The sequence below is a fragment of the Arvicanthis niloticus genome, chromosome 18 (genome assembly GCF_011762505.2).
Source record: "Arvicanthis niloticus isolate mArvNil1 chromosome 18, mArvNil1.pat.X, whole genome shotgun sequence".
NCBI classification, from domain to species: Eukaryota; Metazoa; Chordata; class Mammalia; order Rodentia; family Muridae; genus Arvicanthis; species Arvicanthis niloticus.
The window spans coordinates 36571778-36596620 of record NC_047675.1 but is presented as its reverse complement, the minus strand read 5'-3'; the positions used below and the strand labels follow the sequence as shown (position 1 = coordinate 36596620).

Genomic DNA, 24843 nt, shown 5'->3' with positions numbered 1-24843 from the left:
AGATAGCTAGAGTTGTGGGGTCCCCATCCCCACGCACCTCAGCTTTCTTCTCAGGGTGGATAATACCCTTTTCTGTAAGACACACAAAGGCCGGAGGGTGCTGGAGACTTTCTGTCTCTTCAGAGGTCCAGCAGAAAGAGTAGGTGCTGCTGGTGGGGTTCAGAATTGTAAAGGTCCTGGCAGAGAAGGAAAGATTGACAGCAGAAAGTTAGGGAAGGTATTGAAAAAAAAAACATTCAATAAAATTTATGTAGACCTCAGAACTGTCATAGTCTCCCCCTGGGGAACTAGAAATGACCTGAGGACTTCATCACTGTAGAAATAAAAATGCCATCTCCCCTGGGATCTAAGGGGTGATGACAGTTCTGGAGTTTGGAGTGATTAACTCTCCCAAAGCCATGTGTCAAGGGATGCTCTGTGCCAAGGTGGGGGTGAGGGAATACATATTTATATACAAGCATATTTACATATAATACATAATATAATACATATTTATATACACATTTATATTCCATACTGTCAAAAGTTATGCAAACAGAATCCAGCTTCATTCATGTACCAGTTCTCTGACATTAAATCTCTACAACACCCCTCGGGATGTCCAAATTGCTTCTAGGCATCAGTACGGGTGTTTTTTTTCTGGATTCTGCATCTGAGTTCTTTGGAAGGACCAATTGGCATGAGTTCAATCAGTTCAACTCTGACTCACCGGAGATTCTTTCCACCTATGCCCACACTGGTGAACTCGATCACTCGGGTATTAGGTTCGAGAGGGCCAGCGCCTGGTCCTCGGAGCTCTGGGTTGCGCCGATGACCACTGATGTAGTCTGATTCCTTCAGGTCAAAGTGGCAAAATGGCAGGACGCTTCTCCCTTTTGTTACCAAAATAGGGCCTTGTTCTCCAATTGGCAGGTTGGGAATTCTGAAATGATAAGGTTATTTTTTTTATTTTGATTTTATATTCTGTTGTTGCTTTCTTAAGCTGGCTGGAAATAAATATTCTGTCCACCAGAATGAGAGTTCCATGTGAGAAGAGGGTGGGTTTTTCTTGGTCAGCCACACCACATTTTGCCTTGACTGGCACATTCTACATGGTCACATAGTAGGCATTAATTGTTTAACTAATTAGTTGTTAAACGGACGAGTGGGCTGAGTATGAGGAACCTGGATGTAAGTACCCTCTGTGTACTTACATGTGGCTCTAAGTTTTTCCCTCCTTTCAGTGGTTAGATGTAAATGAAGTGCTTACCCCCTTGGTTCACACCTAGGCATCCAATAGATTAAAGAGAAGGACCTGGAAATCCTAAAAAAATTATCCTAAGACCCTTGTAGAAGGTGATGCATGTGAAAAGATTCAGCCTCAGGGCTGAGCTGAGATAGCCCTTGTGTGGCAGAGGTCTCTCTGGTATAGGATCAGGGGCTCAGGGGGAACTCTGACCAGTTCATGTAGGCCTCTGCCACCCTAGGACAAGGCTTACAGAAGCTTCTACAAGGCAGATGTTCTTTCTGGAAAACTTCCTGGACGAAGGTACCATGTCTGGGACTTTCTCTGATATATGTTTCTGGTTATTCTTCTCTCTCACTGGACACCAGACAAGACCAGGTCCACCAACCCTATATTCCTTCCTGCCTTTGCTTATTGAGTTTATTGTGGGCTAGGCATTGCTCCAAGCTCTTTGCTTAAATTAGGTCATTTAGCGTGCCAAATAATTCTGCATGATAAGGATTACTGCTTGCATTTTATATACAAGGTAATGGAGTTACAGAGAACACAGAAGAAGCTTTCCAAAAGGGTAGACAGTGCCTGGCTACAAATTACTCTCTTATTTAGTGGAGTCCTGTATGTGGCCAGGTAGGGGGAAGTAGGCAAGGGGAAGGACAGGAGAGATTGACAGGCAGGGCTTAGACCACATTCTTCTTGTTCCCTGAAGGGCTGGCCTTTTTAGACTTCCGGGCTCTGTGAGGTGTTTAGGGTAAGGAAGGTGGTGGGAAGGAAGGGAGGGCGAGGGCAGGAGATTTGGAGAACACATTTCCTTACTGGCAGTACAGGGAGCTCTCGAACTCTCCGACGTCCATTGGGGAGAATTTCACTTTGAGCTTCTGAGTCTTTCCTGCAGGCACAATGCCTGAGGAGGGTTCCACCGAGAAGGGTGAGGGAGAGGCTTCAGTCCAGTGGTCCAGGACGCTGTCCAGGGAGCTGCCTGTGCCCTGACTTAGCTTTTGACTGGAACCTGAGGGAGGATAGAGAAGAGGTGATATTCCACGGTGGCAATGGGAGGCAGTCCACTTCCAAGTCCTGAGGGACCTTCTATGATATCTGTGGATTCATGCCTTATAGCAGGTATATTTAATGCTGGACACAAGTAGAAAGGAATCAACTTGTATTTCACAGGTGACTTGTGAAAAACACCTATTGATTTTATGGTGGTTTCAGATTGATTTCCTTTTGGCTCAGGGGTCAAGAAAGGGTTTGTGGATGTTCTGCACCAGGGTAATGGGCTATGAATAGAATTTATGACAAATCATTGATATAACATAGGGATTTACAAAGTGGGAATCCATGGATAAGGGCCCATCTGGAAAATCTGGGAGTCTCTGCAACAGAAATAATGATGATTACTTTATTGATTCATTAGGTGCTGGGCCCTTTGCTAGTGCTCCGTGCTATGCACATGTATATCACTATACGCTTTAGCATAGCTTTCTGTTTCTTCTGGGAAAATGGCCCATAGTTTTCTTTTAAAAATATTTTTATTTGTCCATGTATGAATGCTTTGTCTGCACATATGTTTGTGTACCACATGCATTTCTGATACCATAGAGATCAGAAGAGGGTGTTAGATTTCCTGGGACTGGAGTAACAGATAGTTGTAAGTCACCACATGGGTGCTGGGAACTGAGCCTGAGTCCCCTATAAGAGGCACAAATGCTCTTAACTGCTGGGGTATCTCTCCAGCCCCGTGAAAGGGCGCTTGTTTTATGATCTGCAATCTTCTGAAAGGTTAAGAACTAGAAGACAAGATTCCTAGTGATAAGTGACATGAGCCACCACTCTAGAGGGGAAGAGGTCAAGCTACTTATCGCTCAGGCCCATGTAGCTTTGTAAACCCACCACGTCCATGCTCTGCTGTCCTTGGCCACTCAGAGGCTGCAGGAGCAGCACTGGCCTCTCAGGCTTTTCTATGAATGGTGACTCAGGTCAGACCCTGGGGTTCACTTGGCACTGAGTTTACCTTGATTCTCTGGCATGGCAAAACTGACTGCCTTGGTGGCATCTTCTGAGATCCAGCAGAATTCTAACAGCACCTGTCCTGTGTTAACAAGGTCAAACCTGTGGGTAGATGAGGATCAGATGTCAGACTGAGTTGTCCATACTTTGTGCCCTACCTGAGTATCCGCTGTACTATTAGACAAAGGCATGCCACTTCGTTTCTTAAGCATTGTTTTTATGTCTGAGTTATATCCTGTTGTGCACACACAAGTGTTTATATTTTCTTTATTCATTCTTTGACAGTGGACAGCCAGGCTGACGCTCTGTCTTGGTGTCTTGGCGGCTATGAAGAGTCCAAATGGGAATGCAAACGTCCCTTGACATGTTGGTTGAACTCCCCTTTGGATGTACACCTGGAGGTGAGCTAGCTGGGTCACGCAGTAGGTCTACTTTTAGTTTCCTTTTGAGGAACCTCCTTACTGTTCTCTATAATCCTGTCCTTTTTTTTCAAAACGGGTGGGACTGGAAGACATCACACTGAACGAAACAAACCAGACATGGAAAGACACATATGTGTTCTGTCTCACATGTGGAAGTTAATACATTTAATCTCAAAGTGGAAGAGATTAGCATGACAATTACTGGAAGCTGGGACAGGTCAGGGGAGGCACGGATAGAGGTTGGATAACAGATATAACAATCAGCACAGGGAGAGCAGTAATTCGGAGTGTTCTACAGTTTGGAGACATATGAGGAACTAGAAGAGAGGAATCTGGAGGTTCTACCTCCAGATAAATGTTAAGGAATGAAAATGCGAACTATTATAATCCAACCATCTACACATCTAGCTGGTAAATATGCACCATTTTTACATGTTAGCCAAAAGCAAATATAAAATAAAAGGATAAAAAATACAGCTAGGTATAATGGTGTATGCCTTTAATCTCAGCACTTGAGAGGCAGAGGCAGGCTGGTCTATGGAGTGGGTTCCAGTCTGAGGCCAGCCTGGTCTATGGAGTGGTTTTCAGGCCAAGGAGGGCCACTTACTGATACCCTGTCTCAAAAGATATTTTGAGACTGAGTCTTGTTGTTATATAGGCTATTGTGGATTGGAGATTAAGATTTTTCTGGCTTCAGCCTTCTACAGGACAAACTATCATGCCTGACTGAGAACCTTTAAAAAAAGCAGTTTTAAAGCAATGTTACTGGAACTCATTCATTTGATACAATTTTTCTTTTTGAAAAGATGCAATATATCTATATCTATATCTATATCTATATCTATATCTATATCTATATATACGTAACAAATTTAAATATGCAGTTGTTTAGTTCTTAAAGACAGTTTCCCTAGTTGTATAAAAGCTCCCAGTGACTCACTCAAACACTCGGGTCTGGTAAACCAGTGTTTCCTTAAAGAACACGTCACTTGTTTCACACTGATAGGAAGCAAAATCCACGTTGGCACTGAACTGGATCCGCAACTCTCGGTAATTTTCTTCTACCACCGAGTGGGCTGGCTCAGGGTCCGTCTCTATGACCTGGGACAAAGGCAAACACGTCCTTAGCATTGCAAAGCCAGCCATGCACAGGAACACTGGGGGACAGCACACTAATTTACCATGGAAAGGCACATGAACCCACACATACAGTTCTGGAAGACATGACTGGCAAACCTCTGATAGCTCCAAATGAAAGAGAAAGCCTGAGAAACCTAGAGGATTAGGACCATGTGGGCATGAGTTTTGGATCAGATGGACTCTAAAGAAGATGGAAGAACTAGGCATGGTCATGCCTTTAGTTCCAGGGAATGAAAGTCAGAGACAGGTTTGAGGCCAGCCTGACCTATATAGTGAGTTCTAGGACAGCCAGGGCTATGTAGAGAGACTTTGTCTCAGAAACAAAACCAAAACCAAAAAGATAAAGAAAAGATAACCATAGAGAAAAGGTCAGGTATTGATTAAATAGAAAAGTTGCAAATGGAGAGGATCAATAGAAATTGTTTAGTTATGAAAGGATTTTAAAACTTTTTGCTAAGATGGATTAGAAAAAGTGCAAACAACAAGAATCATTAGTTAAAGGTGTGAATCACCACCAACTCTACAGATCTAAAAAGATATATAGATATTTTTTTAGATAGATATAAAAATTTGGAGGGAAAAGAAAAACAATTTAATAAAATTCATGGAAGAACAAATTTAAAAAAACTCATCAAAGTAATTGAACAGTAAAACATCTTAAAGTAAAAGAACCTGAATAAAAATGTTAAAGAAAGCAATGGAAGAACTTTATTACTACTAAAGAAATGAATAGTTGCAAATCTTAGAGAATATCTAAAAAATAGAAATACCTTTCTTAAACAGAAAGAATGAGTTAATATTATAATTGTCAACTGTTTCCCAAATGATCTAGAGCTGTAATCAGTTCCATTACAGATTTTCATAATAATTGGCAAATGGATTCAGAAATTATACATTAGAAGAAAGAGAAGAATCAAGAATGACCAAAAGATTTAGAACAAAACAATGCAGACTAGAAACTTCGCTCCAGGTTGAGTATGAAGCTATAGAAATTAAGATAATGTAAAGTTGGCTCAGGGATGGACAAACTGACACAAGAAGGGAAGAGACCAGAAATGACATAGGGACATATAAAACTGAGATATGACACAGAATCCCATCAGAATAGTAGAGAGCAGAAGGAGCAAATTTGGCAAGGGAGTTGTCTCGATGAAAAATATGAAATTAGAGCCAGTTTCACATCAGACAGAATTTCCAGATGCACCCAAGGCTTAAGTATCAGAAGCCAAGCCTGGACTTAAAAGTATGTAGTAACGTGAATATATTTTGGGGGAGGGAAGGGTTTTAAAAATAAGATACAAAAATAATAAATGTAACAAAAAAGAAACTTTGACCACATTAAAATTAAGAATATTTTGGGGGGAGGGCTAGAGAGATGGCTCATTGGTTAAGAGTACTGACTACTCTCCCAGAAGACCCAGGTTCAATTCCCAACACCCACATGGCAGCTAACCATATGTAACTCCATCTGCAGTTGATCTGATGGCCCTTCTGGTTTCTGTGGGCAGGGTAGGTATGTGGTGTAATGTGTATCTGCTGGCAAAACACCCATACACATAAATTAAAAATAAATGAAACAGGGGCTGAAGAAATGGCTCAGCAGTTAAGAGCACTGACTACTCTTCCAAAGGTCCTGAGTTCAATTCCCAGCAACCACATCGTGGCTCATAACCATCTATAATAGGATCTGATGCCCTCTTCTGGTGTGTCTGAAGACAGCTACAATGTACTCATATAAATAAAATAAATAAATCTTAAAAAATGAAACATCTTTTAAAAATTAAGCATAGCTTTTTGTTTATTAAAACATAGAGGGGATGGAGAGATATCTCAATCATTAAGAGTGCATGTTGCTCTTGCATAGGACCTGAGTTTGGTTCCCAGCACCCATGTGGGGTGGCTCACAACCACCTTTGGCTCTAGCATCAAGGGTTGCCCCCCAATGATCACTGAGGACACCTGCGTGCATATGTACATACTCTGGTCCCCACATGCATATAAAGAATTAGAATAAAGACAGATCTTCAAAAAAAAAAAAAACTAAGTAAAAAGTTAAGCTCTAGATTTTTTGGAGAATGTGTGAACACATAATACAAGTGGAATTTCTGGGAGATAAGAAAGCTTAAACAAAGGATGAGTGTCGTAACTGAAGAATGAGCAGAAGGCATGAAAAAGGCATCCGTGTAGGAGGTAGCCTGTGTGGTCAATGATCATATGAAGACATATCCAAGCTCATCAGTGGCTAGGGAAGTATAACCACAGTTCATAATGAGATAATTTCCCATTTGTTCAAATGATAAAGCTAAATTGCCATGCTGTGGGTTCATCTTCAGTATCCCACAAACAAACAAACAAACAAACAAACAAACAAACAAATAATCAAACCAGCCTCTGAAATGTCTGACAAAGTCAGATCAAATGCTGGAAACGACGTGGCTCATGAGACTCCCTAGCTGTAGACTGCAGAAATCAGTAGAGCGAGTTTAGAAAACACCTGGACACCAGCTTGGAAGGGCTGGACGTTCACATGATTTAGTGACCCCACTTGTAGAAATGTAAACACGGATGCCAACATGCATAGAAATGCTGTCCATAAGAGAACACCTTCAAATAACTTTTTGGAGAGAGAGAGAAAAAGTCTGGAAGGTATACAACAGTGAAATGCATTCACTATTATAGCCCACACAACTATCTATGATCACATACCATAATCTTAAAAAAAGAAAACAGTTGAAAACTACAGCTACGCCTCAATCCTTTTAGAATGCTTAGGTTAACAACACTTGGTCGAGGGAGTAACTTGGGATCCTCATTACCTCTAGGAAAGAGACAAAGAGATGGAATGGCCAGAACTACACAGCTATTTGGGGGCCCAGTTCCCTCACTGGGGATGGGTTAATTTATTATAGAATTCCAAGGTGGGGGTGGAGTAAATGCAAGGGGCACATATGGGCCAAAGATGAGATCCCATCATGCACTGGAAGTTTTGACTACTCTAGTTCCAGACACTTGATAAAGGCAGGAAACAACTAAATGACTAGTGATGCCACTTTTGAAGAAGAGGAGGATGAGGAGGGAGGAGGAGAAGGAAGAGAAGAAAGAAGAGGAGGAAGAGGAAGAGGAAAAAGAGGAAGAAGAAGGTGGAAGGTCTTGCTGAAACCTTTACAAAGGCTGAAGCTAAACCCTGTCAACTAAGGAGGCATGTGTCATTAGTGAGGGTGGTGGGCATGAAAATTTAATTTGCTAGTTTTTGAAACCAAAATCAGATGCAAACCTTTTCTGTTTTCCACAGTGAGACACTGCAGTTGAGAACAGTGGGCACCTGAGCATGGTGGGCTGGGTGAAGTCTGTGCTTCCTGTCCCTGTGAGTGAATACTCACTCACCTTTCGTTTTGTAGTCAAGATCCCAGGTGTATTTCGGGGAGCATCTACCCACTTGACTGTGCGCATGCGGTCATCCCAGTCAGGGACCTGGTCTGCAGGGAGCTGAAACATGATCTTGGAAAGCTTGCACTTGACACACATCTTCTTCAGGGTGATGGGTGATTCTGATTTCAAGGTCACCAACACGTCCTTGGAACAGCCAGGGTGGAGATGCCCTATCTAGGGAAAAATGTGGTATTTATATCTTGGGGAATTCAATCTTAAGGGCCTTTGATGCCTGGTAGTGACTCAAAATATATCATCTAGGTAGATTGACTTAAATCCATGTAAGAGATCCTTTAAAATGTCTCCTTAAGGCCACGGTGTCTCATGGAGGACCCCCAGCACTTGGGAGAGTGAGCGAGGTTTGCTATGAGTTTGAGGCCAGCTGAGGCTGCATAATAGGTTTTCAGGCAACTCAGGATTACAGAGTGAGACCTTCTCTCAAAATAAACACACACATGCATGCACACATGTACGCACACATGCACATCATAGTAAGAGCAATGGTAATAGTTACCAATCTGTTACTTGTCTCAAGCACTAGTCTCAACTCTTGAGCAATTTTACTAGTCCCTACAATACCCTCTGAGAGGTACAGAGCTATCACCCCCACTTCACAGATTTAAAAAAAAAAAAACTTGTAAATTGCTTACGGTCTTTAACCCTAGTGATCTGGGTTTTAGCTCACGCAGTATGGTTTCCAGAGCCACCCACAGCCACCTGATACTTGCACATTATGGTTCCTGCATATAGGTGGATCAATACAGAATAGTAGTGTCTAGAAAATGATCTAATGACCCTTGGCATCTCTAAGACATTTCCAGGGTACCTGGAGGACAAAACTTTCAGTATAATCCCAAGATACCACTTGATTCTTTTTTTTTTTTTTTTTTTTTTTTTTTTTTTTTTTTTTTTTTTTTTTGAGACAAGGTTTCTCTGTATAGCTCTGGTTGTCCTGGAACTCACTATGTAGACCAGGCTGGCCTTGAACTCAGAAATCTGCCTGCCTCTGCCTCCCAAGTGCTGGGATTAAAGTGTGTGCCACCACTGCCTGGCTCACTTGATTCTTTTACACTCCTTTCCTCATGAGTTACAATGGTACTAGAAGTTAAAAATGATGGTGCATAATAGACTGAATGGAAAGAGCAGACAGCAGAATCCATACGATTTTATTCAGTTAGATGGTAAAGATTTCTAAAGACACAAAATGGCTGGGTGTGGTGGTATACACCTATAACACAAGCATTCAGGAGCCTGGGACAGGAGGATAAGAAGCTCAAGGCTAGCCTGGGTTACATAGGAGACCCTATTTTTTTTCTGAGGCAAGGTTTCTCTTTGTAACAGCTCTGCTTGCCTGGAACTTGCTTTGTAGACCAAGCTGAACCCGAACTCACAAAGATTTGCCTGTGTCTGTTTCCTGCCTCTGCCTCCTGAGATTAAAGGCATGCATCACTGTACTCTTGCAGGAAACCCTGTCTCAACAGGAAAGATGAAATGATTCTACATTTACCACATACATTTTTGAAAATATAGTTTTTTGAACATAAAATATGATGTTTTAATTAAAACATAGTTGGCTTGTTGTACTTTAAAACAAGTATGTTTAAAAATACGGTCAAGAGCACTGGCTGCTCATCCAAAGGTCCAGAGTTCAATTCCCAGCAACCACATGGTGGCTCACAACCATCTGTAACGGGATCTGATGCCCTCTTCTGGCATGCAGTTATACATGTAGATAGAGCACGTGTATACATAAAAATAAATTCAAAAAGTCATAAAAAAAGAATGCTTTAAAAATATTTCTAATTTGGGGGCTGGAGAGATGGCTCAGTAGTTAAGAGCACTGGCTGCTCTTCCAGAGGATCCAGGTTTGTTCCAAGCATGCACATGGCAGCTCAAAACCAGATCCAGGGGATCTGATATCCTCTTCTGGTCTCTGTGGGTACCAGGCATACATATGGTGCACAGACATGCAAATTATTATACCCATACAAATAAAAAATAAATAAATCTTAAAAACATTCCTAGCTTTAATTTCTAATAGGTTAAACATCAATAATTATAATCCACACGGACAAAAGTTCTTTGAGGGTTCTTAACAATGCTTAAGAGTATGGAGGAAGCCTGGGATGACAAAGTTTTAAATTGCTCAAATATACCAGATGTAAAGGAGATCCCACCTGGTTTGTAGAGTAAAATGATTTGTAATCCATCTTAGATAAAGATGTATGTACATACACCACCAGCATAATTGCCGTTCATATGACAGTCCTCTGACAGAGAAGACATCTTCTCTCCTTCCTCTGGACAGTGAAGGCATATGGCAGCTTTAGATTGTTCAAGATAAATGCATGTGTTTCTATGTGCATATGGTTGTGCACAGATGTAAGCCAACTGCTGGGAGCCTCACTCTACCTTCTTTGACAACTTCAAATATCCGATCACATCCATTATATTCTTTCTGCTTCCTTGTAGGTCAAATGTTGATAACAAAGATTAAATGAATTTAACAAGGCTTTGGAACTGGGTCTGGCAGAGTTTGTTTTCTGTAGCTACTCTCCCAGGAGCCTAGGCTGGCCTGGAACTCATTATATAGCTCAGGCTGGTCTTGAACTTATGGGAGCATGAGCTTCCCATGTGTTAGGATTACAGGTACGAAGCACCATTTTTTGGCTCACTGAGCCACTTCTGAAGGCCATGCTCTGAAGAACACATGCACAGAGGGACACAGGCCACCAGAGAATTCCTTAGTTTCATCCCAAAAGTTAATCTCCTCTTAGACCAGGGGCCCCTCAAGCACTAGGTCTGAGTGTGGGATGGTTAAGGGGTGGTTTCTTAGTTCAAGATGCATGCATCCCATTCTATGTATCCACAGGATGGAGTGACAACCACGTTGGGCTTGGCTTAGGCCCAAGGGATTCTGGGACCCATTGAGTAACCTTTGCTTACCTGTGGGGCAAAAGACAGTGTAGCTAAAAGGGGCCACTCGAAGCGAATCACATTCACTTGGCTGTGATTGGTAATGGTGAAGCTCACGTTGTAGCTGACTCCAATGTGACAGTACCCAAACTGGATGTGTTCCAGAAGGGCAGCTAGGGGTCAGAAGCAGAAGGCTGGTAAGTGGTTCCTGGCCTCTCTAAAGATACACATTCCTATCTTATGCAAATTTCACCTGATACACATTCCTATCTTATGCAAATTTCACCTTCTTCTTTGATGATTATATAGGAAAATACCTTGGATTCTTGGGTAGAAGGATCTGCCTCTCAGGGGTATCCATCCATCCATCCATCCATCCATCCATCCATCCACCTACCCACTCACCTATCTATCCATCCATCCATCCATCCATCCATCCATCCATCCATCTTCCCACTCACCCTTATATCAGTTCTATCTGTACACTGACCTTGGCTCTTATATTTGTTTAAGAGAAAATAAAGATTCTAATGTCATTTGTTTAGTGAGATAATACAATGAAATGTTGAACTGGCAGATAAAATATAGGATTCTCAATTGAATTTGAATTATAGATAAACAGTGAGTATTTTTTTTTGAAAACTATCCCCCACATAATACTTTGTGGGCACACATCTACTAAAAGTTATTGTTTATCTGGAACTTAATTTTCTTTGGAATACCTGTATTCATGTTTGCTAAACCTGGAAACCCTCTAATAGATATGGAATCTCTAAACGTGGATTACTGCTAGCTCCTATTTGACCCCTGATAAGAATGATGCCATTGCATAACTTCAGAGGGGAGTGAAACACTGATTACACAAAGAGTGTTGATTTCAGCCCCTGATTATACATTCTGGGACTATAATTAAGTTCCTGGGGAAATTTTGAAGATGAACTTACAATTCACTTTAAAGCAATCAGTCATATGGTGAAAGTACTTAATCAATGCTTTTTTGGTAATAATTATGTAAAATGTTTCCTTCCCAGGGTATGGTCCTTAAATGGAAGGTTCAGTAGTTGAGAGACTGCAGAAAGCCCTGATGTAAGCTTTAATATTCATGCGACCATCCAGGGATCTGGTTGAAATGTGGGTTATGATCCTGCAGGTCAGGGTGGATCTGAAATTCTAATTTCTGACAAGAACTTAGGAGATGCTGATGCTGTAGGCTGCGGGCCTGCTCATCAAGCAGCTAGGCTATGAGGATGAGGGCACAAGCTCATCCCTCTCCAGTGAGATGAGCCCACTGTTTCACTTAGAAAGCCTAGGATGCTTGTTTCAGGTGAAACTCTCAGTGCCAATACAAGCTAGCTACAAGACAGAGGCAGGAAGACTGCAGGGAAGCCTGCTTTTCCTTCAAACTGTATGTTCCCTAAAAATGGCAAAGGCTTTCTTATTAATCTGCAGGTTTAAGACTCAGTATAGTGCTTACTTGCACTTGGCGCTACGTAAGAGTTTGCTGCGTGAACGCACACATAAATGAGGTGTACAAAGAGTGACTGAGCCTTGTGTGGCAAAGCTCAGGATCTGATCAAGAGACTGGAGTCAACAGCTGTCAAGAATGCACTTCTCCCACCTGCCACCAAGTCCTCCATGGTGCTCTCCTCGGCGATCTCTATGACCTCGGACATATCTGAGCTCTCTTGGCTGGTGGAACTGATCAGACCATGGATGTTGTCCAAGGTGATGTCATCCTCGTAGCTTTCACCAACCAGGTGGATCATGGTCTCCTCATACTGGTTGTTGATCACCGATAAGTGGATGGTGCCTGTCATTCTCCCGATCTTATTGGAGTGGAAAAAGACATCGAATTCAGCTGTGTCCCCAGGAGAAACCACTAGGGAGGCCGTGTGGGCTTTTTTGACTGTAAAGTGAAGACGAAAGTTATGATTTAGAAAACTGCACCTCTGGGAAGACCGTGGTTAGAAGGAAAGCAGCCCCTTTTCAGGCTACCGGTGTCATGACTGAGTACCAACTATGGCTTGGCCCTGAGAGGTCCCTAATAAAGCAGCTTCTGAGTTCTGTTGCCTTACTGAGGTGCCTGCTGTCTCCACTCACCTTTCTCATTTGGTTTGTTTTCCTCTATGATGTAGATGTAGGAGGTGGTGGGCCTCCCTTTCAGAGAGAAGACTCCTAGTTGGTCCCGCAAGTCCACATGCAGCTGGAAAGAAGAAAGTAGGGTTGAGGGTTGAGGGTTGAGGGTTGAGTGTTAAACGTACAGGCTGCTCAAGAATTTGAGTCTGGGTTGAGATATTGAGCTGTATTTTGGGTGGCAAGAATCTTCAAAGTCATTACACGTAGCATTCACCTTTTATTTTCTCCATTTTTGCATGTGAATACATGTGAATGGTATGTGTGTGTTCTCATATGTTTGTGGGTGCACATGTATCTGGAGGTGTGCATGCATGTAGAGGCCTGATGTTGACAGGGTGCCTTCCTTAATAGTTCTCTCTATATAGAAGCAGGGTTTCTTGCTGAACCTGGAGCTCCCTGATTCAGACTTGTCTAGCTGGTCTCTAACAGAGACTGGGGATCCTCAGTCTCTGCCTGCTGAGTGCTGGGATTGCAGGCGACTGCCACCTCCTGTCCTGCTTTTATATGAGCTCTGGGGGTCTGTACTTTGTACTTCATATGTGTATGTTAAGCCCTTTACCCACTGAGCTATATCCCTAGCTCATGGTCCTGAGAGACTTAAGAGATATATGTAGCAAACGTTAGACTTGGATAGACAAAGGGGCATTCAGTTAGGCCATTCTTAGTATCTGGGTTAGGGACCAGAAGCCCAAAGGTGATGGGTGACCTTCTGGACTACACAGTTAGACAGTGTCAAAAGGGTTGCCAATGCTTCTGCTACACAGAGAGGCAGTGGAAAGGTGTAATTTAGACTAATGGAATGGAAATGAATACCCATAGTTCTATGAGGCATTGCACAACTACGATTTCCAGGAAGCCAGCATTTCCTAGGTTCTGTGCATTTGCTAGAGTCATGGTAAATATCCTAGCAAGGTGATAGGAAAAACAACGCTGACCAACCCTGGAAAGCAGGCAGAGAGAGATAAAGCCAGACACTTGATTTTAGGTGTGAGAAATCTGACATTTTTAGAAGGTACCAATGCTGACAATAAAGAATAAAAGATAAAGAGAAGGAAGATACAGAGCCACTGCACTGCAACCAGAGATTACAGATTTAGAAATAACTGTAATGGGGAATTAAATGGAGGGGTACCAAGATGGCTCAGTGGGTTAAGACACTTGCTGTTCAGCCTAGCAACCTGAGTTTGAACCCTTGGACCCACAGGGGGGAAGGAGAGAACTGAATCCTATGGTTATCCTCTGACCCCCCCAATCTCATGTAGACACATACACACAAAATAATAAATAAATGTCAAAAAGAGAAACTATATAGAGGAACTTATAATATTTTAGGAGTATTGAGATAAAAGTCCAAATAATGGATAGGAATCCTAAATGTTAGCCAGGGTGGACAGTTATTCTGAAACCAGGAATTCTTCTCCAGACAACTCATAGGCTTTAATTTTGATTCTAATGAGAGTTAAATTTTTTTCTGGATGTATTTTACCGTATGTAAGTGGGTGTTTGCCTGCAGGTATGTCTTAACACCATATGTGTGCTTAATGCCTGCCGAGTCCAGAAGGGATGTTGGATTTCCTGGAACTGGAGCTACAGATGGTTTTGAGCCGCCATGTGGGTTCTGGGAACCAAACCCAGGTCCTCTGCAAGAGCAGCCAGTGCTCTTAACCACTGAGCTATCTCTGCAGCTCCTTCCAAAGAGACTTTTAAAGGAACTTTAAAAAATGATTCTCAAGCTCATATATGAGCTGATTATACAAACATTCTTAAGGAAAGTTAAAACAAACAAACAAACCAGGTAGTAAGTGGCAGGACCTCACTGAACTATACAAGTGGGTTGCGATCCATTTCAGGGTCTGATGACCCTTTCACAGGGGTTGGCTAAGACTGTGGGAAAACACAGATATTCATTATGATTCACAACAGTAGTAAAATTACAGTTATGGAATGGCAACAAAAAATTTTATGGCTGGGGGTCACCACAATATGAGGGACTGTATTAAGGGGTTCTAGAGTTAGGAGGGTTGAGAACCGCTGCTGGGGAAACATTTATAAATGTCACCATAATGAAAGCCATGCAGGGTAGTGCCTATGGTAATGTTCTATGTCACCATGGGCCTAAAATGGAGAGAAGCAAGGACTGTGGTCTGAAACCTCAGGAACTGCGAGGCAGAAATAAGGCAGTCTGGTCTGACCAGCATGTCACTCAGGTCACCCTCAGCTGTTACCTGGGCGGGGATGGTGCCGTTGTTCTTAAGGATGAGAGGCAGTTTCTCTGAGTGACCGAGCAGAAGCCTCTTAAACAGGAGCAAGGGGTTTCCGTGTTGGTTATATAGGGTTGGCCGGATGACAGTCACTCGAGGGAGGGTCCCCTCGCCAATAATATCAAACACAAGACCGCGACTCCTTGCCAGGTTGCTGCAGGGGACAGGAAGAGCAAGCAAGGTGGCTGAAACCGACCAGGCCGGGACACTTTCCCACACAGCATGTACACTGTCATTCTGCCACAGGAGGAGGAGGAGGTGGTGGTACCTGGGCAGGCCATCCAAAGTGGCCTCGAAAATGCACTGGTAGGTCTGCATGGCCTGTGGTGTGAACATCACCGTGACGAAGGCGTGCGAGCGGCTCCCAATGCACATCTTGCTGGGTTCCACGTCAAAGATGTCAGTGATGCGGTGGGCTGCCTGTGAAGGGGGACGGGGTTGGGTACTCTGCATTGCTGCTGCGGCTGACTGCTGATCCTTCTGCCCTGCTGCGAACCCTCCCTTCTCTAAGACTGTGCTAGACAAGCTCAATTACCTGCAGTCATGGGCCCTGGGTAGAGTGGCTCAGAGTCTGGGGACTTACCCCTAGGCGACATCTGGCTGCATGTGGCTAGACCATGAACTCTGACTCAAATAGACAAACCAAGCCAGTCATCCAAATGTTCTCACCACTACCTTATATTGTACTTAGTTAACTAAATTAATGTAATTAATGTGGAACTGAGTTGGAAGCTGACGGAAGGGCTGGTGTTCTGATGTGTTTTGACCTGGGTCAGAGGTTCCTGACTCACTGCTGGGTTTCTTGTGTTATCTGAGCTGAACCAAAGGAGCTTCTGTTCCTTGTAACTCCAAGCACCAAGTCTAGAATACCTTCCCTTAGCACTTGACTTGTTACTATCTGGTGGGTGGTTTTGAACTGTATAGACTCCCAGCATAGTTTTGAAAGAGCTTTTTCTTTCGTATGAGTACTGGGCAGAACACAATGCAGGCTACCCCTTCTCATTTTCTTTAGCCAAAGGGCACTAAGGTTTCACTGCTTTTTCCTTCAAGTCTCAAACTGGAGAGGAGAAGGTTGGATGTCCCCAAGTCTACTGTCATAAAACTTTTCTCTTTAGAATCCAGGCTTTGGGCTGGAGAGATGATGGCTCAGCTCTTAAGAGCACTGACTGTTCTTCCAGAGGTCTCGAGTTCAATTCCCAGCAACCACATGGTGGTGATTCATGACCACCTATGAAGGGATCTAATGCCCTCTTCTGGCTGGTAGGTATAATGCAGCAAAGCACTCCTACATGACATAAATAAATAAAATAAACAACAACAACAAAAAAATAAAAAACAAGCCATGATGCCAGGCAGTGGTGGCGCATGCCTTTAATCCCAGCACTTGGGAGGCAGAGGCAGGCGGATTTCTGAGTTCGAGGCCAGCCTGGTCTACAGAGTGAGTTCCAGGACAGCCAGGGATACACAGAGAAACCTGTCTCGAAAAAAAACCAAAAAAAAAAAAAAAAAAAAAAAAAAAAAAAAAAAAAAAAAAAAAAAAAAAAAAAAAAAAAAAAAAAACAACAAGCCATGACAAGCCAGGATCCCCCGCTTTTCAGACTTTTTAGTATAGAATGAGAAGCAAGCAGCTCCTCCATCTCTTCAATATGGTTAGAGAATGCCAAGATTATCATCCAGATTATCAAGCACTGGATGTCACCAGTGCTTGATAATCGTGACGGGGGATAGATGGTCTCCTAACTCTCTCAGACGACAGTCTTCCAGGAATGTACACAGCTGTAGGCTGAGGCCGACCCTGGGGATCTCCTCCACTCTCACCAGCCAAGAACAGTGTGACGTCTGGGGCATGAAAACCACAGGGGCGAAGACTGTTCATTGTTCTGGTAAAGCTAAATACTGTTTGAAGCATATACTGGGGTAGCAGTAACCTATTGATTCAGTCCTTTGTGTTACTTTTGAATGTTTTCCTCTTCCATGAGGAAAATGGCCTTACTATAATCTGACCCAGAGACATTTCAGAGGTCTGACTCAACAGACCTCTGAAATGGGAACTCATTATTTTAATATGAACCAAGTTTGGCTTTAACCCTAGCTGTATATTCTCAGGATGTGGAATAGTGAAAAAAATTAAGCTGAGCCTCAGTTTCCCTAACTGTAAAATAGAGACAATAACCAAGTCTGAAAGAGTCTTGAACTTGAAACAAAACAATAAATGGAAGATCACTAAGAACAATGCTTATCGCATAGGAAGGTCTCATCAGCACATATTCTCTATTCCTCTTTAGACCTGTAGTCTGGCACCTTCCACATCTCCCTGATCAGAAGAGTGGGTGATTGGAGGCTAATCTGCCTGTAGCTGGTGCTCATCATTGGCTTCTCTTCCAGTGCTTGTATATATCAGTTACACAGTGAGTTCAGACACATTTGGACAGACAAATGAGTTGCCCATTAGTATGTACCAGTTTAGTACAAAGGTATGTGCAGGATACACACACGCAGAGACACAAGAGACACATACATACATACATACATACATACATACAGACACACACACACACACACACACACACACACACAGAGAGAGAGAGAGAGAGAGAGAGAGAGAGAGAGAGAGACAGACAGTCTAAGGGACATGGCCTTGCAACCTCATAGAACTTCTAACAGGGCCTGAGAGCCTCATGGTTTTCACCTAGGTAGGTGTCAGGGTCTACCACAGGACCTTCCCAGAGCTCCTTCCCTGGCATTATACTAACTATAGAGGGCCGGGGCAACAGAACCCCCTACCTTGTTGGAGATGGGCTTGACGGTAATGTTGATGTCACAGGAGATCTTTCCCACGTTGCTGATCTTGAACCGAGCCTTGGCCTGATGACCCACCAGGACATTGCAGAAGATGAACTTGTTCTCATCCTCCACAAACAGCCCCCCACTCTGTATGGTCTGTTGTATGTGGTACAGGTTGGGGCTGGTACAGATCTGATGTTCCTCAAATATCAAGATGTTGTTGTCGGTCACAAAGGCTAGGCAATGAAGGGAAGAATGTGAGACTGCCTGGCTGCCAGGATTCTGGCTTCCTGTCATGCTAATTTGGATTAAAAACCTTAAAATATTCTCTATCTGTCTGTCTGATTTATCTATCTATCTATCTATCTATCTATCTATCTATCTATCTATCTATAGATAAAATATTCTATCTATAAAATATTCTATCTATAGATAAAATATTCTATCTATCTATCTATCTATCTATCTATCTATCTATCTATCTATCTATCTACCTACCTACCTATCTAATCTATCTATGAGAGAGAGACAGAGACACACACAGAGAGAGTGAGTATTCTATGTGGAGTTCATAGGACAACTTGCAGGAGTCTATTCTTTCCTACCACGTGGATTATGTGGGTTGCACTGAGGTCATTTTGTTTGGTGGCATGAACCCTTACCTTCTGAATCATCTTGCCAGTGCAGGATATTTGGGTTAAAAAAAAAAGAATCACAAGGCTAGGGGTACAACTCAATGATACAGTACTTGCCTTAGCATACAGAGGGCCTTGGGTTTTATTCCTTGCATTGCAAATACAAACAAACAATGATAATCAAAAGCAAGCATCACGGAGGACAGATACGGAAGTCTACACATCAGTATATAAATGAAAGATGGGACAGAATCCGTTGGCTTCCTCTTTTATACTATCTCGTCTGGTTGACCCGTCTCTATCAGCCTTTCCCTTCCATTGGCAAAGAGTGGTGAGAACCAAGAGAGAGGAGGGAGTTGGCTTACAATGGTTTGAAGCTCTAGGGAGCTTAGAGCCAAAGCTTTGCCTGAGCTCTTGTTGGGTTAAATGGTCAGTGTGCTCTGTGACTATGCTGTCCATAAGAAGTAGTCTGAGCAGGAGCAGACTCGGTGCTCCTCAGTCCTGGGCCACATCCCATGCCAGCTCATTCCTTAGAGAGGACTGCTCAATGGGAAATCTAGGAACAGACCCAGGAAGGCTAAGCATTTGGAGAAGCAATTCTCTCCTACACGTGCTAAGGTTTTCAGGACAAATATTGCTGAAGACCCTAGAAGAGGCTCTAAGTTTCCAGATGAAGTGGCCCTTCCGTGTCTGCTGGAAATCTTGAGATGGATTTTTCTGCAGAGGGTGGGGCTGGAAAATGAAGGGCGTTGGCCAATCCAAGTTGCAGTACCTGGCAGACATGCTTCAGCAAGCAGAGTGTAAGGAATGCCGGCAGGATTTTCTCTAGGGTCTCGGTCAGAGATATCGATGGCCAGAAACTCTTCACACCTCCCCACAGGGTCAGCCACACACTCAACAGTGATGATTTGCTGTCCTCCTGAAGGGATGGAGCCAAATCCCGGGTATACAGTGAACATGCCATGGGTGAAGCGGGCCTGCAAGGACAAAGGTGGGGAGGGCAGGATAGAAGGAAGAAAAGTGGTTAACAGAGTGAGAGACTTTCCAAAGGAGCTGAGAGATAATAAAATGAGGAAATGGTGGTGCCTCTCTCCATTGGTGGCATCTCTCTTCTCTTTGCCCGGAGGCAGAGGCCTGGGATACTCGTGGTGGATGGGTTTTCAGGATGTTTTTATCTATGTATTTCTTCTGATCAAACTTGGTAGAACCAAGGGTTCAAGGACACAGATAATGTCTATATCATACAATACTTATCCATATGGGAGAATCTCAAAAGCTGGGGTGGGGTACAGAATGGAATAGTGGTTGAGATGGGGCGGTTGAATGAGACATTGTAGGTTTGAATGATAATGACCACCCCTAGGCTCATATATTTGAGTGAATGTGTGGTCCTTAGTTGGTAGAATTGTTTGGGGGAAAGGATTAGGAGGTACAGCCTTGTTGGAAGAGGTGTGTTACTGGGGATGGACCTTATGGTTTCAAAAGCCCACATCAAGTCTGGTCTCACTCTTTGCCTCTGATCTGTGGGTCAGGAATTAAGCTCTCAACTACTCCTCCAGTGCCATGCCTGCCTGTCTGCCACCACACTTTCTGCTATGATGATCATGAACTAACCTTTTGGAACTGTAAGCAAACCCCATCAGCCTCATTAACTGTTTTATTCTATAAGCTGACTTGGTCATGGTGTCTCTTCAAACCAATAGAATAGCAACAGACAATCTGGGATTAGAATTCAATCCCCAAAGTGTACTGTTTGGCCTTGGAAAACTGATTTCTCCGAGTCTTGGTTTGTGTACCTATACATACATGTTCCTTGCATGATGGGTTGTTGGAGGGTTAAATGAGAGAATGGTCATGAGGCATGTACTGTAGCATGCAGTCAGACTGACAGGATTCCCCCGGGGCACATACTGTGTATAGCATGTAGTACAGAATTAGTGCTAAAATGAAAAAAAGAATGCCATTATAAGTGTTCCTACAGACACTAGCTCTCCCTCCCCCCACTCATGTAGTTCTCAAGACAACTGTATCATATACATGGAACACAATGTCCCATGAGAGAGAAAGATTGTCTTGGATAGCCCAGTTTCTGTCCTTACATTTCTACATGTTCTGTAGTGCTTTAGCTCAGAGACTCAAGTTTCTTCTGAGGTCTAAAACCCAGAGCAGGATGAATTTGGGGATTGCAATGTGAGGTGGGCATGCACATGTGAGACTTCGCTGCCTTGGGCAGCTTCTGGGGTCTTAGAGGATGGGACCCAGATGCATTGGCCATTGCTTCTTTGCTGCGTGAGTGATGTTTTGCATGCCATGGGCTGAGAGTACTGAGTCTCACTGGACCCATACTCTGGCAGCTGGATCTCCTGCTAGATCTAGGAACCTCAGCAGTAGCTGGTGAAGGGGCTAGAATACCCTTGCCAGGTATGTTGACTGTGTGATGTTGGGAAGATGCTTATAATCCTTCCCTGGACTGACAACCAGTACACAATACACCCCTCAGAGGGAATAACCTCAGAGCACTGCCACACAGATAGCATATTCTCCTGGCTCCTAGGCTCATGTGTATTCTCCCTCAGCTTCACAAAGTCACATGATGGCAGGTGACCTGATTTCTGATGTCTTGATGCCTCTGTTGTGCATTCTTGGAATCTAGCACAACATTCTTGGAATAGAGCTGGGTACTGGTGTGGGACAACTTTCAATGAAATCCTGCTCTTCTTGTCCTTAGAGATACGGTTTTCTTACATAACCCCACTCTCACCCCCTCCAAATCTCTTTTGATGTGTTCCATGGAACTACTGCATCAGGGCATGATTTAAGCTGCATGAAAGCTTCTAGGGACTTAACCAGGTTGCTACCTACTGAAAATCTGCCATGTGCTGGGAGTGATACCTGAGCCCTGGAGATTCCCAGATAAGTCATCTGGACAGAGAAGGCTTTCTCTCTAGGAAATCTGTTTCCTCTAAACAAATGATTCTTGGTTTAAAAATGCTTGAAGAATTAAGGCAGTAGTGATTTAGTGAAGGTTTTAAAGCAGGAGAGAATATCCAAATGAAAGCTTCTCACACCTCAGCTCAAAAAGTAAGGATTTTGATATAATTCAGCATCTCGGCCACAGAAAAGTCAGGTTCTGGGGCTGGAGAGATGGCTTGGTGGTTAGGGTCATGGACTACTCTAGCAAAGAACCTGAGTTTGGCTCTCAGAATCCACGTCAGGTAGCTCACAACTGCCTTGTGGTGGTCTGAATGAAAATGGCCCTCATAGGCTCATAAGGAGTGGCATTATTGGAGGTGTGGCCTTTTCGGAGAACATGTGCCACTGGAGGTGGGCTTTGAGGTCTCAGAAGCTCAAGGCATGCCTAGTGGCTAACTGCCTTCCTGCTGCCCGAGGATCTGTATGTAGAGCTCTCAGCTCCTTCTCCAGCACCATGTCTTCCTGGATGCAGCCATGCTTCCTGCCGTGATGATAATGGACCACACCTCTGAAACTGCAAGCCAGCCCCAAATAAATGTTTTCCTCTATAAGAGTTGCGGTGGTTATCATGTCTTTTCACAGAGGTTAAACCCTAACTATGATATGCCTGTAACTGTAATTCCATGGGACTTGATGCCGTCTCTGGCTTCATCAGTACCTGCACTCATGTTCACAGATCCAGAATATATACAGAATTTTAAAAAAGAACGTGTAGAAGAGAAGTGTTTGCTTTGTTTCTGTGACTTACCTGGTTTGCTATGTTTACGTCTTTCTGGACTGTGTCCGAGAACTTGGTTGGTTTAGTAGCTCCGGGCTTGTAGAAGCTTTCACTTTCTCGGGTCCTTCCATGCCTCAGGTGGCTGGTTCTGATCAGAGAAGCAAGCATAAAGTCTCAGGTTTTGATGAGAACATGAGACACTACCTGCCTGCTTGAGGTCCTTTCATTAAGGATGTGGGGGACGGGAGAGGGCTTTCCTTTGTCTAGGAAAAGATCAGGGTGGCACTGTAACCTTGGACTCATGGGATAATTATTAAGAAAGTGACATAGGTAATCATACATGGGGAGTACAAACCATAAGGATTTAAAAAATTACTTCAAGCAAAGTCCATGTGTTAAGGCTTGATCCCCAGGTTCTTAGTTCTTAGTTAGGAGGTTCTTAGTTCACTGATATTCCCTTCAAGGGGATTGTAGGACCCCAGCCCCTTTCTTTCCTTTTTGCTTCCTCCTCTGAGAAGAGTAGTTTTTCTCTGCTGTATGTACTGATCATGAAGTACTGTTTTGCTTCAGACCCAACTGAAGTCATGGTCTGGACTTCCAGAAGCAGGAGCCCAAACAACCTACTTTTCCTTTTTCCTTGTGAATTTATTATCTGAGTTCTTTTGTCAGAGTGATAGAAAGCTGGCTAACAACAGCAATGATAACAACAACAACAACAACAACAACAACACACACACACACACACACACACACACTCACACATACACACACACACACACACACACACACACACACACACACACACAGAGAGAGAGACTTTTACCTAGGACTAGAGAGATGCTCAGTGGTTAAGAGCACTGGCTGCTCTTCCAGAGGACCTGGGTTCAATTCTCAGCACCCACACGGCAGCTCACAAATTGTAACTCCAGTTCCAGGGGCTCTGAGATCGTTACACAGGCAAAACACCGATGCACATTAAATAAATAAATCTTAAAATATAAAGTCTTCTAGCTGACTTTATTTTATGCATGAAGTGATATTTTTGTCTTCATTATTCATATTTGTAGCCATGGTATGTATAAGGGCTAGTGTAAACAGTAGGTTTTGGAAATTTACTTCACTTGAAGCCAATGTACCCAATTGTTAGCTTTCCAGAGACTATTGTACCTAAAGTGTGCAATTGTATTTGAGGCACATCAAAAGTATTTTGAAAACCATATGTATTCATTCACTTGTCTGATGACCAGGACACATCTGAGGTTCAATCCCCTTGTGTGCTTTGCATGAATCAGTGCAAGATAAGGTGAAAAATAATTCAGTAAATAAATGAAAAATTAAAAAAAAACTTTATGGGCTGGAGAGATGGCTCAGTGGTTAAGAGCACTGACTGCTCTGCCAGAGGTCCTGAGTTCAATTCCCAGTAACCACATGGTGTCTCACAACCATCTGTAATGGGATCTGATGCACTCTTCTAGTGTGTGTCTGAAGATAGCTACAGTGTACTCATATAAATAAAAAATAAATAAATCTTAAAAAAATGAAAAATAAAAAACTTTCTGTATACAAATGTTTTGCTTACATCTATGCATGTGTACAGTGTGTGTGCCTGGTGCCCATGGAAGTCAGAAGGACTTTTGGAACTGGAACTGAAGTTATATATACTGAACCCCAGTCCTCTGTAAGAATAGTAAGTGCTCTTAACCACTGAGTCATTTCTCCAACCTTGAAGTGACAATAACTTAAAATACAAAGTAAAATAACTAGAAGCATTACTAGGTCACTATGACAGAAATTGTGAGGAGGTTGAAATGAAATTTGGAAGAAGGAAATTGTAGGCAGTTTAATCCCAAATTTCTTTTTTTAAAAGATTTATTTGTTTATTATAATATATATGAGCACACTGTAGCTGTCTTCAGACACACCAGAAGAGGGCATCAGATCTCAATACAGATGGTTGTGAGCCACTATGTGGTTGCTGGGATTTGAACTCAGGACCTCTGGAAGTGCAGTCAGTGCTCTTAACCACTGAGCCATCTCTCCAGCCCAATCCCAAGTTTCTTAATGAGTTCAAATTTTGCCAGTGAGGACCAAAGGGTGAGTGCTTTGGTCCTTCTTAAAAGGAGTAACAAAATACTCAAGGGAGCAAATATGGAGACAAAGTGTGGGACAGAAACTGAAAGAGGGGTCATCTGGAGACTAT

At 43.0% G+C, this 24843-nt stretch overlaps 1 protein-coding gene across 2 annotated transcripts in view; it reads right to left on the bottom strand.

Moving 5' to 3' along the window:
- Hydin (HYDIN axonemal central pair apparatus protein) overlaps positions 1–24843 on the bottom strand; it is a 360278-nt gene that overhangs the window by 33220 nt on the left and 302215 nt on the right. For both annotated transcript variants that reach the window (XM_076915883.1, XM_076915884.1), the window contains 14 exons: positions 22674–22791; positions 19725–19929; positions 18318–18553; positions 15802–15953; positions 15498–15687; positions 13237–13339; positions 12755–13042; positions 11167–11309; positions 8176–8394; positions 4592–4752; positions 3234–3331; positions 2039–2231; positions 710–922; positions 38–176 (listed from right to left, as the gene is read on the bottom strand). In XM_076915883.1, the coding sequence (XP_076771998.1) occupies positions 38–176; positions 710–922; positions 2039–2231; positions 3234–3331; positions 4592–4752; positions 8176–8394; positions 11167–11309; positions 12755–13042; positions 13237–13339; positions 15498–15687; positions 15802–15953; positions 18318–18553; positions 19725–19929; positions 22674–22791 (2458 nt within the window). The remainder of the gene's footprint in view (positions 1–37; positions 177–709; positions 923–2038; positions 2232–3233; positions 3332–4591; positions 4753–8175; positions 8395–11166; positions 11310–12754; positions 13043–13236; positions 13340–15497; positions 15688–15801; positions 15954–18317; positions 18554–19724; positions 19930–22673; positions 22792–24843) is intronic.